The sequence below is a fragment of the Temnothorax nylanderi genome, unplaced genomic scaffold (assembly GCF_030848795.1).
Source record: "Temnothorax nylanderi isolate EJ_2023f unplaced genomic scaffold, tnyl_v1.0 TNYL_tig0566_pilon, whole genome shotgun sequence".
Classification (NCBI taxonomy): domain Eukaryota; kingdom Metazoa; phylum Arthropoda; class Insecta; order Hymenoptera; family Formicidae; genus Temnothorax; species Temnothorax nylanderi.
In genome coordinates, this window is record NW_027249628.1 from 41990 (window position 1) to 58040 (window position 16051).

At 40.1% G+C, this 16051-nt stretch overlaps 1 protein-coding gene across 1 annotated transcript in view; it reads right to left on the minus strand.

The window, feature by feature from the left end:
* Tlk (Tousled-like kinase) overlaps positions 1–16051 on the minus strand; it is a gene marked incomplete at its 3' end in the record, with an annotated part of 61295 nt that overhangs the window by 41885 nt on the left and 3359 nt on the right. The window contains exons 2-3 of the mRNA XM_071723136.1: positions 15331–15733; positions 7356–7441 (exon numbers count right to left, since the gene is read on the minus strand). Of these exons, the coding sequence (XP_071579237.1) occupies positions 7356–7441; positions 15331–15361 (117 nt within the window). The remainder of the gene's footprint in view (positions 1–7355; positions 7442–15330; positions 15734–16051) is intronic.

Here is a 16051-nt window from a genome sequence, read left to right on the forward strand (position 1 = left end):
TTGCAATTATAAATTATTTTCTACGGAGTTTAATCGTCAGAACTATTGACAGAATGTGTCTAGACTGGAGAACTCTATGGAATTTACTCCTCCGTGATCATGTATTCGAAATACGATGAGATACTATCAGGTGTTTTTGGAAGTTAGCATCTCATTTCTTAAAAACGCGATTTTAATAGTAAATTTATCAGAACTATTGTTAAAACTTATCAGGAACTGTGGAACTATGCTGGATGCAAGTGAATTTGCAGTTTATTTGTGAGATGCTAACACTTGAGATGCTATCTTCACACACGTGATTGTATTTTAGAGAGCGGATACTAAATGTCTGAATAAATGCAAGTTACGATCGATATAGACGGGTCGTTGTAAATATTACATTATACACGGGCGAGCAAGTTACGCCGAGTATGTAATATATCCCTTTCTACAGGATAAGTCTTGGAAAAAGTAGAATTTCGAAGAAGCGAGCTTTATACTCTTGAAACGATATCGAGAGAATATTTTAATTTTACGTGTTAAATTAACACAAGAATTAGAATCCCTACAAGACGACACGACGTTCTTGTGTTAGAGCCATTTGTTCGAGACACTCTGTATATCATGATGTCGTAATTTGCCGAAAATAGAGTCGACGTGTACGCGAGTCGTCTCCGGTGAAAAAGAACTAGAATCGTGATATATGATCTGATCGATCTTTGGCGCGATACAGTTATAAATTAATCACGGCCAGATATGCTTAAATTTAACGGTGCATTCACACATTCGTTATCGAGTAACGTAAAATGTAGTTACATCGATGCAAGCGTATCGATGTAAGCGTAGGGTATAGAGTCGACACGCGCGCTAAAAAACACGCCAATGTTGCTCTGTGTAAACAATTCTTTTATCCAAACAAATTTTTCTCCGGACATTTTGATCGTTTATTTTGGTCATCATCAGGCCGTACAATTACTATTTCGCATTCATTATTCCGCATTGTTTGAATAAAAAAATTGTTACGCACCGACACATCGACATTCTGGCTCGTGTTACTCGCATTTGCATTAGCTTCGAATCACTTTATTATATAATTTTTTACTTTTCTTTTTGGAGAAAGTAACGGTAGTTCTCATCGTCTACAGATACAGCCTAGCCTATTGTGTTATATTGTTACTTAGGTAAGATATACCCAGTATTTGCCGGTATCTAGATAAAATTATCTATAATTATCCAAATGAAGACATGTAATCATCTTTATCTTATCAAGGTGAAAAAAATTCAAAGTATATTTAAGGTTATTGCACGTAGCAAAGTTTTAGTTGTAATCGTAAGGCCGAAAGAAAATAGACCAATCACGCACTCGATTATTCTGCAAGTGCGATGAGAATAACGATGCGACTGTGATTGGTCTATTTTCTTACGGCCTTATGATTACAACTAAAACATTGTTACGTGAAATGGCCTTTAGCTTTATCTTAAGGACGTTCTCCGGTCCTTATACTAGAGAAAATCGATTTTCTTAGGATTTTCTTGAAACTGTGAATATACGTTAATTTAGGTGTGCTTTATGCGTGGTATAAATTTCAGTACCTCTTCCGGTATAAAAAATAAAGATACTGAGCCTCAAAGTTTCAAAAAAAAAATTTAAATTTAATTTTTTTTTAGTTTTGGCATTTTTTCCTTATAGAACTCGACGAGAGGAGCAACTTTGGTCCTCTTGGCCAACCTCGTATCTCTTACCGTTTGGCCTGGAAAACCTTTTCATTAGTAAAAGTTGAAACTTTGAGGCTCAGTATCTTTATTTTTTATACCGGAAGAGGTACTGAAATTTATACCACGCATAAAGCACACCTAAATTAACGTATATTCACAGTTTCAAGAAAATCCTAAGAAAATCGATTTTCTCTAGTACTAGGTGCGCAACTAAGTTTCCGGGTTTCACACATAGATGGCACCAATAACACATGTACTCGACTTACATGTCTGAAGTTGTCTGAAGTTATAGCTTGGACATCTGTTAACAATAACCAGTCGTTATATAAACACATATCGCAACGCAAAAATATTTTTTTCTAACAACGGAGATGTCGAGTTTTGTGCCAAATAAACAGCATTTGCGGGAAGCTTTGCTTTTCTGCTTTAACTTGAAAAAAATACAGCTGAAGCACGTCGTTTGCTTGAGGAGGCCTACGGCGAACATGCACCATCGCAAACTACCTGTGAAGATTGGTTTAAACGCTTCAGAAGTGGCGATTTCGACACTGAGGACAAGGAGCGCTTTGGTGGGACCAGAAAGGAAACGTGTACTATGAGCTGCTGAAACCGGGCGAAACTGTCAATGGGCATCGCTACCGACAACAACTGATCAATTTAAACCATACATTGCTCGAAAAACGGCCAGAATGGGACACGAGACACGAACGAGTGATATTGCAGCACGACAACGCTCCGTGCCATCGCAGTTCCATCGTCCAGGACACCATCAAAACGCTGAAATGGGATCTGCTACCGCACCCGCCGTATTCGCCAGACCTGGCGCCTTCCGATTATCACTTGTTCCGGTCGATGGTGCATGGCTTAACTGTGCTACACTTGACCAATTTCGAAGAAGTGCAAAATTGGTTGGATGAATGGTTTCGGACCAAAGACGCGTCGTTTTATTGTCGCGGTATTCATGTATTGCCAGAGAGATGGCGAAAATGTATAGCTAGCGAGGGACGATACTTTGAATAAACCATTTTTTGTATTTCTCTTGAAATTTTCCATTTTTTATTGATCAAAAAAACCCGGAAACTTAGTTGCGCACCTAGTATAAGGACCGGAGAACGTCCTTAAATAAAAAAACTGTTATCTTACCTAAAAATTATCTAAGTTAGCAACGTCTTATAAGTTAGCGGAACAAAGTAAGCAGAATCAATTCTAAATAATATTTTTATTTGTTGCTCATTTGTTGCTAAAAAGTTGCCAAAGAAAAAAGTTTGTTGCTCTGTAAGTTTTCTTAAAAAATAATGTTCCGCTAAAAGAAGATTAAGTTTTCTGCTATTGTTTAGAGGAGACCAGAGCTATGTGTCCACACTTTACGCTTTTTTCAAGTTTACTAAAAAACTAATAAAGCTATTTGGCTAAAATTTTAATAGTATAACCCTTCAACCTTGCTATTAAAAAAAATAATAAATGCGTATACAGATAGCCCCATATGCGGGGCTATCTGTCCACATTCGAGGGGCTATCTGTCCACATGATAAAAAACACATTATTTATATTAATATTTATACTTATTTATAATATTATTTATTATTAATATATAATATTTAAAAAACTGCCTAGTCGTTGGAGTCAGAGCAATAGTAGACATTTTGTGAAGATTTTTTAACAGGATTCCTGCGCAGAGCTGACTTTTCTTTATATACGGTGGCATCAAACTGATTTTGAGTGCGTTGCAAAATCAATGTGATGAGTTTCTTTTGTCCCCTCAATTCTTTAATCTTTTTTTTTTTATTTGAGGCCTTTACTTTATACTCGGCAGCGTTTGAAATAGAAAATACTCAATAATTTAAGACAAACTCATATATTTAACTTGACGTGTATTTTTAAAATAAAAATTTAGTGACGATTCTTGAATCGCAGGATCAAGTAACTGCTCGTAGATCACTTTTTTACAGTAGCGAGTGAAAGCCCGAACATTTATTCCAAAGTCTAACGCTGTTTTTACGAAAAGATTCTCGCTCGATTTTTATTCTTTTAATCGCTCTAAGTATAATTTTATTGGATATGTCTACCTTATCCGTCTTAAAGAAAGTCTTTCTTTTGTAGTTACGCAGCATTATCTATTAATAAAAGAACAATCCGTCATTGAAGTGTGGACACATTGCCCCATCAAAAATAGGACAGACAGCCCCGACCACGTTTTTTAGTCTTTAACATGTTGCCAATTTTAGATTATGCGAAATTAAGATTTGACACTTCTCACACCTGATAATTATATATTAATTGATAATATTATGAATTGCTTACTTTAATTTGAGTTAAACTACTGTCGCACAGCAAATTTTTCGACCGTCGAAAAATGTGAATAATTGTTTTCGCTTTTCTTTTAATGTATATAGCGTCTGCGAGAGGTATCACAAAAAAACAAACAACATTTAAATCTTTTACGTATGGCATTTTTCAAATAGGGGAGACCGGGGCTAAACCGTCTGTTTTTTTTCGGTGCCGATTTTTAACAACAAAATAAATAATTGTAGTTAAATGTGGTATACCACTGTAAAGAGTGAACCTTTAGCTACAAAATTTATATAGGAAATTTTTGTCTACGTCGCTTTGTTTAACCGGTATAGTATAGAGCAAAAACGACAACGGTGGAAAAATTGAAATCTCAAAAATGCCGGGGTTAAACCGTCTATCCCCCGGGATAAATCAGTTTCAGGTTTGATCGCCCATGAAATATTAGATATCTACACTGGATTCGTGTTCAGCATGCATTACTCTTTATAATCAGCATGCATTTATAATCACCTACCTCGAGATTTGGAGAGCAAATATTATTGCAGATATTACAAAATTTCCACGCGCAGAAAATGTAACTTTCACCTTCCGAAAACACGTTTGCCTCCGTAAAAATCATAACACTGCAGGTAACCTGCCGAAACTCCGTTGGTCACATGGGTATTATAAGCAGCGTTTACAATGTTAATAGCGAGTTCGCACAATATACAGGTTCCGAGATATTTGATTAGACGGATTTACCCCGTAGACGTTTTAGCCCCGGTCTCCCCTACTTGTTACAATGATAGAGACATATGTCTCTTAAAACTTGAGATAGCAGTACTGTGGACACATAGCCCCCGTAGACAGATAGCCTCGGTCTCCCCTATATTAATTTCGCAAGCAAAAAATTCAAAACTTGGATATGTCGAGAGCAACAAATTCAGACAATACCGCCACTACCAAATTATGCGAGCAACAAATTTTTTTCTGGTACTTTACTCTTGTAACTGTCTGCACGCTGAGGTTTTCGCTATTATTTACACTTATTTTGCGAGCAACGAAATCGGGACTAGCATATTTTGTGAGCAACAAATTAGCAACAAATTTTTATGTTATTATTATGTGCAATTTCGTTGCTATATGTATATTGTCCCGCTAACTTAATCTTCTTTTAGTGGAACATCATTTTTTAAAAAAACTTACAGAGCAAAACATTTTTTTCTTTGGCAACTTTTTAGCAACAAATGAGCAACAAATAAAAATATTATTTACAATTGGTTCTGCTCATTTTGTTCCGCTAACTTATAAGATGTAAGTTAGCAGGATTTTCACTCTTTCTACTATTTCTTTACCGCTGTTTAAATTAAATTGAATTCCAGGAACGTTATTATTGGAACGTTATTATATATAAGTATAAAGTTGTGTAAAAACCTATTTTTGAAAGAAGTAGATTATTCATACTGCAAAAATGTCACTACACTCAAAAACAAATCAGTAGTTCTTCTAATAGTAGCGGAGAAGATTTCTTCCGCAATATTGGAAAAAAAAGAATAATAAGCAAACAATTACTAGTGGTAACACATCGAAGCACTTTTATATTTAAAATCTAATTCGAAGGGACTCCAATTTCTGACGAATTTTCCACATTTTAAAGATATTTTTTTTAAATATAATACATCTCTGCCATAGTCGGTAGGTACTAGTAAAGTAGAGACCCTCTAATAAGAGTCGCGAAATACAAATAAGGGTTCCAATTTTTATTGGGGGGGGGATCAGCATTTTTCAGCAAAAACCGGAAATAGCCATGGCGCGAAATTTAATTTCTAAAACATGGTCGTCCTACATTTGCAGTCCATTTTACTCTTTGTTCGGGATTACAGAAAAAGACTTTCATAATATATCCCTTTTTTCGAAGAATTGTTACACTCTGGCGCAGAACAACTACTACAACCAGTCATTCTGTTTAGATGCACATGTGTCTCTAGGTTAATGTATTATGTTGAACATGTCTTTTTACCAACTGTGATGGTGTTCACAGTTGTATTATATTAGCCATGGCTTCCGGTTTCTGCTGAAAAATGGCGTTGCCGACCTAACTTTGACGCGTCATTTCGCGACTCTTATTAGAGGGTCTCTATAGTAGAGCGCCTTTTTAGTTTAGCACCATAAATGTACCCCATCGAAATCGCTTATTAGACAAAACATTCGAAAAATTTTTATTTTTGAGAAATAAAAACTTAAAATAAAATTGAGTGTTGTTTTAATATCCCTTTTAAAATCTGCTTAATTCTTTTTATAAATGTTTATGAATATACACATAAACACAAAATTATCTAAAAATTTATCTAAATAAATCGCGATAATCATGTCATCTTTCATCTAGATTAATTAAAAGCAAAATTATCTTTATCTCATCTAAGATAAATTTATGAATTTTCATCTTTATCTTACAATTAGATGATTTTGGCAAACACTGGATATACCCATGGAAAATGATTCGTATTCACTCTCAGATGTCGCTATATCAGAGTAAATCTCGTAAACAAAAAAAAAAGAAAATAAACGACGACGTCGCGGGATGGCGCAGCGTAACCCGAGTGCCGAGTTCGTAAAATCTCGGAGGAACGTCTCCTTTTATTATGCGTACGACTCGTTTCGTTCCATAATGAGTACCTGCCGGACCTGACTCCAGCATTTATTGGCTTTATGCCAGTGACATAATAATTGTCGGATTTTATCGAAGGATCGAGCTGCGGCGGCTTCCGCGAGTGGTACCCGATTTCTGTGTCGTCGTCGCTGCCAGGATTAAGGGCCGCTAGAAAACTCAGGTGAGGTAGAGAACGAGAGCAATCACGTCGCGGCGACGTGCGTGACAATTCGAACGTCGCGGTTTCGTCATATGAGATAAAGGTCGACGGTGATGTACGTTGCCGGCCTCGGAGCACGTGATAAAGCGATAAGTGGAAAATTTGCGGACGAAATGCAAGTCGCTTCGCCGATGTATGGCAACTACTGCGATCACGTGCTTCACGAGCTAATTACTCGTTTCAGCGGTTCGAAGTCGATAAAGCCGATAGTGTATCAATAGACTGAGTGATAATCTGCTAGACGAATGTCGTCCGGGGGACGACTCGTCATCGCCTAATGTCATTATTTTGTACAATGTCGAACTTTTCCCTCTATGTGAACGTTCGCAAGATTGCGAAGAAAGGAGAATATCTTTGTACAAGATAAGAATAGAAGAGAAAGAAAGTGAGCGCGCGCGCGTGTTTTTGTGTGTATGTGTTGTGTGTTTGTGTGTGTGTGTGTGTGTGTGTGTGTGTGTGTGTGTGTGTGTGTGTGTGTGTGTGTGTGTGTGTGTGTGTGTAGTGCTATAGGCAGCTCACCCTCGCTCCGAGAAAGCGGGCCTCCAATAACTCCTGCTTCCTTGGGTCCAGGGTGGCCTGAAAGTGCTCCATCTTGACGCCAGCGCCTGGAACAACAAGTCACAGCGAATTACACTTCGACCTTTCGCTCGTGGCGTCAGTGGAAAATGAGAACGAAGAATCTGCGATAAAGATCGAGAAGCGTATCCACGATCTGTATAAGAGTCGATCGCGTACGAACAATGTACTCCGATCTTCTCGATTGATCTGTGATCGTGAAATCGACGCGATACATCGGAATAAAAGAAACGACGACGAGACGAGAAAGGCGAAAAAAGGAAATAGAGAAAGAGATGAAGCAAGGGTTAGCCGTGCGGAAGAAAACGCAAAGAGAAACGGACTATCGCGTAAGCTTCCGGCAGAGCCGATATATTAAATATCAGATGGCGTTATTACGCGCCACGCAATCGTAGGAAGATCGCGCGTTACACCTGAATTTACCGCGATTCCCCCTATCGTCGTTCGCGCACGTGGAGATCAGAACAAAATTCCTCGGCAAGAATCTCCGAGCGCCTAATCGTGCCTGTTTCTCGGCGTTGGTTCAAAAGCAACTTGAAAACGCATTGCATCGCGAAGGTTTTATCTTCGGACGAATCCGAGCGAGGAAAAATATAGGGAAAGCGATAACGCTTGTCCGCGACGACGTTTTCGGCACACAATCCAAATTCTCCCAAGTAGAAAATTCGGATAGAAATGCCGCTTTCGGAACCGCGATTATCGATGCTTCGACGACGGTATCTACCGCATCGTCATCATATCCCCGATCGTAACTGCGACGCTGCCGAAGCCGCCTATGATCACCGCTGCGCGCAATAAACTGGACATCCCACGGGTCGTAAACGGTGCAATCCGAATGCTATAATTAGCGTTTGCGGAGCCGCGTTATGTCGAGCATTATCTATTTCGATCAAACGAATTGAATTTAACTCGCGTCGATCCTCTCCGCGAACAAACCACGTTCTATTATGCGACTTGGAGTCCGTCTCATTTAGTCGAATCGACGACCGACAGAAATAATAGATAATTCGCGCGTTGCGCGCCTTTCCATCTTCGCTACTCACATCGCGGATAAAGCTATGTTATTCCGAGAAAAGAATCACCCTGGACTTATTGTCCAGTTAACCACCCTCGGGACATAGTTTCCCGGAAAAGAAATAATCGCCAAGCTTAAACCCGTCCAAGTTCACGACACGCGCGCGGCGGATAGGGCTTTTGATATTTATAACTCTGGAATCTTTGATAAATAGCATATCTCTCTAAAATTCACTGGCCAGCGAGACGACACGCGTACGAGCCAGCAAAAAGTTCATTCACGTGCATCATAAGAGCATTTAATTTTCATAGATAGAATCGTCCTCCTTTCCCCTCGTCCTGTTATCAACGCGAGTATATATATATGTATATATATATATACGATTGAATGAGTCGCACTGCTCGCCGTTACTTTCGAGAATCACTGCAATCCGTTAAAGACATTATACACGTTCACGATGCGTGACCGGCCGTTGCGCGTTACCAAACGGCGCAACTTTGTTTTGTACGCCGATGTTTAACGATCTTTCCACTCTGCGATCGAGTCGCAGGTATTATTCGCACGCGTTCAAGTTCGGCGGGAAAATTGAGAAAGTAATGGAGAAAATTAATCGTCGCGGTACACGATAATTAAAGCCACTCGGACCGGGACAGCCGAAATGTATCTGGCTGTTCGATAAATACGAGCGAGTGAACGCGCGAGCGAAGCGCGCTTGCTCGCGCGCGAGTGCAGTAGCGCAGTCATTGAACTCGTCGTCGGCCACAATTTTCATGTAAAACGGGGGCAAGGCTATTTTATTCGTAGTGCAGCCTGGGATAGGCGAACGGACTCGCCGTAAGAGAAGATAGACGCGGCTCGTCGAGGCGCAGGTTTAATTGCGCAACCCAAAACAATGCACACCCCTGTTGAGCTGGCCCCCCCACTTTGCAGAAATTAAAAAACCAATAGCGCAAAATTACAAGCTATTTATGAGCTAAATGAGCTTTCATATCCCGCAGATTAAAAATTTTGAGCTCGTCACACTGAGCAGGAATTTAATATTTTTTGTGCTACTTAAAAATAGAGATATTGAATCGTTCTTTGCGGCAGAATTAGGAGCTATTTATGAGCTTTCGAAGTGATATAGTTTCGATTTTTGAGCTCATCCCCTTAACCCCCAAACAACCCTTTAATTGATTCAACTCAAGAGAAAAATGTTGAGAAAAATTAAAATATATTGTATCGCGGATATAATTCGTATAGCGTATAAATTCTAAGAATCAACTCTTAAAATACGCGCATTTTGATTATTGAGCTACAACCCCTTCGCAAGAAAACCACCCCATCTTCCCGGCTTAAGAGAGAACTGTACTTAAAATGAATAAAATTAATTATTTTGCGACTAAATATCGTTTACTAATTTATGAGCTCGCAAAATACATGCATTTTGATTATTGAGCTACAACCCCTTCGCAACAAAACCACCCCATTTTCTCGGCTTAAGAGAGAACTGCACTTAAAATAAATAAAATTAATTATTTTGTGATTAAATATCGTTTACTAATTTATGAGCTCGCAAAATACATGCATTCTGATTATTGAATTGCAATTTCTTTTGTAGGAATATTTTATATTCCTGCTGTACGATGTCTGTGAAGTTGGCACCTCATTTTCAAAAATCGGAAATTTTATTAAGAGTTCCATTTGCACCCACAATAGTTCTACAGTTCCTGATGTATTTCAGAAATAGTTCCGTCGATTTAGATAAAAATATAACGATTTAAAAAAATGAGGTGCTAACTTCCCGTGGCACCTCAAGTTTCGAAAATATTTATTTTTATCACGGAATTCTATAGTTCTTGAAGAGTTCTATAGTTCCTGATACTTTTTAGCGATAGTTCTGGTCTTTAAGTATTTTTAAATAATTTTTTAATCTGACCGCTGGCACCTCAAGTTTCAAAAAAATTGATTTTTATCATGGAATTCTATAGTTCTCGAAGAGTTCTACAGTTCCTGATAGGTTTTAGCAACAGTTCCGGCCTCTAAATATTTTTTTAACAATTTTTTACTGTGACCGCTGGCACCGCACACAAGAGTAAAGTCATGAATCGCAGGCAGTTTCGATCGACTTTTTGACAGTTCTCGATAGTTCTCGCATAGTTCCAACAGTTTTAATAGGTTTTAGCAACAGTTCCGGCCTCTAAATATTTTTTTAACAATTTTTTACTGTGACCGCTGGCACCGCACACAAGAGTAAAGTCATGAATCGCAGGCAGTTTCGATCGACTTTTTGACAGTTCTCGATAGTTCTCGCATAGTTCCAACAGTTTTTATAGGTTTTAGCAACAGTTCCGGCCTCGAAATATTTTTTTAACAATTTTTTACTGTTGCCGCTGGCACCGCACACAAGAGTAAAGTCAATGCGAGAGCAAAAACTATGCGAGAACTATTGGGAACTGTCAAAAAGTCGATCGAAACTGCCTGCGATTCATGACTTTACTTTTGTGTGCGGTGCCAGCGGTAACGGTAAAAAATTATTTAAAAAATATTTAGAGGCCGGAACTGTTGCTAAAACCTATAAAAACTGTTGGAACTATGCAAGAACTATTGGGAACTGTCAAAAAGTCGATCGGAACTGCCTGCGATTCATGACTTTACTCTTGTGTGCGGTGCCAGCGGTAACAGTAAAAAATTATTTTAAAAATATTTAGAGGCCGGAACTGTTGCTAAAATCTATAAAATCTGTTGGAACTATGCGAGAACTATCGATAACTGTCAAAAAGTCGATCGGAACTGCCTGCGATTCATGACTTTACTCTTGTGTGCGGTGCCAGCGGCAACAGTAAAAAATTATTTTAAAAATATTTAGAGACCGGAACTGTTGCTAAAATCTATAAAATCTGTTGGAACTATGCGAGAACTATCGAGAACTGTCAAAAAGTCGATCGGAACTGCCTGCGATTCATGACTTTACTCTTGTGTGCGGTGCCAGCGGCAACAGTAAAAAATTGTTAAAAAAATATTTCGAGGCCGGAACTGTTGCTAAAACCTATAAAAACTGTTGGAACTATGCGAGAACTATCGAGAACTGTCAAAAAGTCGATCGAAACTGCCTGCGATTCATGACTTTACTCTTGTGTGCGGTGCCAGCGGTCACAGTAAAAAATTGTTAAAAAAATATTTAGAGGCCGGAACTGTTGCTAAAACCTATTAAAACTGTTGGAACTATGCGAGAACTATCGAGAACTGTCAAAAAGTCGATCGAAACTGCCTGCGATTCATGACTTTACTCTTGTGTGCGGTGCCAGCGGTCACAGTAAAAAATTGTTAAAAAAATATTTAGAGGCCGGAACTGTTGCTAAAACCTATCAGGAACGGTAGAACTCTTCGAAAACTATAGAATTCCATGATAAAAATCAATTTTTTTGAAACTTGAGGTGCCAGCGGTCAGATTAAAAAATTATTTAAAAATACTTAAAGACCAGAACTATCGCTAAAAAGTATCAGGAACTATAGAACTCTTCAAGAACTATAGAATTCCGTGATAAAAATAAATATTTTCGAAACTTGAGGTGCCACGGGAAGTTAGCACCTCATTTTTTTAAATCGTTATATTTTTATCTAAATCGACGGAACTATTTCTGAAATACATCAGGAACTGTAGAACTATTGTGGGTGCAAATGGAACTCTTAATAAAATTTCCGATTTTTGAAAATGAGGTGCCAACTTCACAGACACCAAAATACATGCATTTAAAAAATTAATGCAATTAATTTAATTTTTTTAAATTTATGATTTACACGATGTAAACAAATTATTGTATACTTTGGGCTATTAAAGAATTAATTTGGATAAAATGTAAATTAATATTCTATAAGTATAACTTATAATTTTTTCGTACAGCAGGAATATAAAATATTCCTACAAAAGAAATTGCAATTCAATAATCAGAATGCATGTATTTTGCGAGCTCATAAATTAGTAAACGATATTTAATCACAAAATAATTAATTTTATTTATTTTAAGTGCAGTTCTCTCTTAAGCCGAGAAAATGGGGTGGTTTTGTTGCGAAGGGGTTGTAGCTCAATAATCAAAATGCATGTATTTTGCGAGCTCATAAATTAGTAAACGATATTTAGTCGCAAAATAATTAATTTTATTCATTTTAAGTACAGTTCTCTCTTAAGCCGGGAAGATGGGGTGGTTTTCTTGCGAAGGGGTTGTAGCTCAATAATCAAAATGCGCGTATTTTAAGAGTTGATTCTTAGAATTTATACGCTATACGAATTATATCCGCGATACAATATATTTTAATTTTTCTCAACATTTTTCTCTTAAGTTGAATCAATTAAAGGGTTGTTTGGGGGTTAAGGGGATGAGCTCAAAAATCGAAACTATATCACTTCGAAAGCTCATAAATAGCTCCTAATTCTGCCGCAAAGAACGATTCAATATCTCTATTTTTAAGTAGTGGGGGGGCTGAGTCAACGTTGACTCAGCCCCCCCACAAAAAATATTAAATTCCTGCTCAGTGTGAGGAGCTCAAAATTTTTAATCTGCGGGATATGAAAGCTCATAAATAGCTTGTAATTTTGCGCTATTGGTTTTTTAATTTCTGCAAAGTGGGGGGGGGGGCAGCTCAACAGGGGTACAATGCACTTTTACGACACGGCGCGCGGCGTGCAATATCGCGCGACAAATCCAGAAATACTTCGATTTCATCGCTTAAAAATTGCACATTACCGTCGTCGACTTTGTCACGACACATGCGCAATAGACTTCCCCAATTGACGCCGAGAGATTTTTATCCGTGCCCCTTCGCTAACCTCCGCGAGCGAACCGTGGCATGCCTTTAGCTTTGCATGACGTGTGCGACGTTTACATCGCGGAGAAGTGTCACGACGGCGGCAACGGCCATCGTGGAATTTCATTCGTTCTACAAAAGGCGCGGAGAAAGCGAGGCGCTAGCAACAATGTGAGAGACGTTGCTCATGATATATCGCGCGAGCGGCTCTACACTCTACACGGCGAATTGCATTAACGCGCGCGCGTCCATCGGCCGCCGGCCGAATTTCCGCATCCTCCGAAAAAGTGTGCCATCCGAACGCTGCCGAACACGGCAGCGTCAGATCTCTGTTCAGCGGCACCGCGATGCCGTCGAGAAACGAAGGTCCATGATGTTGTGGATCCGCCGGACAATGCTGAAACGTTTGCTGAAACGTAACACTGAAATGCGAAGGTGTCGAGAGCAGCGCCGAGCGTCTCTATCGTCGCTTCTGTCGTGACTGGCGACATTTGGACAGGGATTAATTAGGGACTAATTAGGCGATGATTTCACGGGGGGATCTATTATTCCGCGAGCCGCTGCTGCGATAAAAACGAGAAAACCCAACGCGCTCCATCGCGATCAGTGGATGCGCGAGTTCAACTTTACGCAACGTGGGACACATGCTGCACGATAATAATCATCGCATTCCTCCGCACAAGCGGATCTCTATCTAAGAAATAAATACTTTGTTTCCAATACTGACAAGTGTCTTTTTCTCCCTTGTCCCGCGATAAAAAACAGAACGCATTAGGTCGATTAACGTGTGTAACATTATCGAAAGGTTCAGATGTTCCGATTTTGGGCATTGTGTTGTCTGGGGAGTTGCCGCGCGGTTTATTATTTTCTTCTTCGTGGAGAAAAAGCTCTTCCCGCACAATTAGCTACGTAAAGTGACAAACTCGCGATTCGTCGAATCTGTCCGATGAACGTTTATCTTAACGAATTCGCGACAATCGTTTGAGAGATAACGCGTGGCTGGCCAAACAGGGGTCAACTGAGACCTTCAATATTATATCTCAGTGAATGCCGAAAGAACGCCCATGCTCAAGAGTTTACGGAACTGAGCTCTCGGACATGTAAAAAAAGCGGGTCGTTGAAAATAATAAGACGACGAATTATCCGAGATAATCATTTTACGATCCGCGAGGAATCGCGTTATCGCCTTTAATTTTCACAATAACGAAAGATTTCAAAACAGTTCTGCTATCGCCTACGAACGTTTTCAAGGTTATTTACGTATCTCAAGCGTATTTTTACGCGCAGGATGAACAAAAAATTACTGCTAACAGCTATACGTTCTGGGTTAGCTCGGTGGAAAATAAGTTTTTGCGGTTGCCCAAGAGCACAAGAGTGGCACCTAACGTTCACATCTCGTAATATATATACATAAACGTAATTGAGCGGCCAACCGACGGTGTGTCCGCTCTCGGCTGATTTCGCCTCGCGTTACTTATCTAATCTCGCGTATTATAAGTCCGAAATAACATCCGTATTTTCATCCACCGGGCGTCCCGAAGTTCTCCTGAAGAGAGGGAACGTGAGAACTGGGAATCCTCAGAATCAAGAGACACCGGTAGGTAATGGGAGCTTTCCAGCAAGCGGCACAAGTCGACACAAGCATCGTTCTATCTTTCTTTTTTGGCAATGAGTAACAAGGATAAAACGATACTTGTGTCGATTTGTGTTGCTTGCTGGAAAGCTCCCAATGTCTGGCGCCAAGTATACGCGCAGCGCGAGACCGCGAGAGTCGCGAGTACCCGAGATTATTGGATCTCAATAACGGCTGAACCGATCAAGTTCCGAGTAGGCTCAATCGATAGCTCGGGTTTGAATTATGTGATAAAATTGTTTTTAGTTTTCTACGTGCCTCACGAGTGGAGATATCGTGACGCAAAGTTCGAATCTGGAAATTTACATTTATTTAAGAAATACGGGAATACATTCCCGATTCGCTTTCGATCCGTCTACAGGTCTCGGAGGATCTTCCCGTCGTCAGCACTTTCGTCAATCGGTTAATAGCGGCGAAAGGGTTAAAAATAGAAGAACGGCCAGAGTTTAAAGAGTGGGACGTGCATGTCGAATATGAACACTTACCACCACCAGAGTTCCAGCAATTATCAGTCATCCCTGTTTATCCATTTGCAGAGTTGGCACTACATTATAATTACACTGATCCAACTCGCTGGAATGTCTCGCGGCACGTTGGTCTTTGACGTCGTTTGCGGCGGCGTCGTCACACGCGCCGAATACACTTTTCATGAGCCCTAGTGCCGCCCAACAAAACTCTCAGCTCCGCCGCATCGCTTTACACCAATGAGAGCACCTGTCTCATTATTGATCTCACACTACACTCTCTCTCGATCGCGGATGTACCGGGTGGGCCACACCGCATCCGAAAAGCATCCGTAAGGGTTTTTGCGCACTCCCGATTTTCGCTGGCCGGCTATCCGGCTACCCCCGGCCACCCCCCGGGGCTTCCGCCGACAGGATCTCCTCTCTGCAACACAGCACGATCACGCGCGTCGTCTCACAGAACCGCCAGAACGCTGCGTCTCTTTTCGAGCCGCTTTTCGATCAAACGGGTCACATCAGGCCCGCACGGCGTGAGCCTCGTCGAACGATTATCGGCCGGCGCGGCGCGACGCCCGTTTCGCAGGACTCGCTGCGAATCCGTTCGTCTCGAGAAGACACGTGCGCGCACGCTAGGTATACGTTTACGAGAGCACCGTTATCCTTTTATGACGACCGCGTCGTCATCCTGCGAAGGAAATCGAAACTAGCCGAACGGATCGATCGGATCAACGAGGCAAATCGA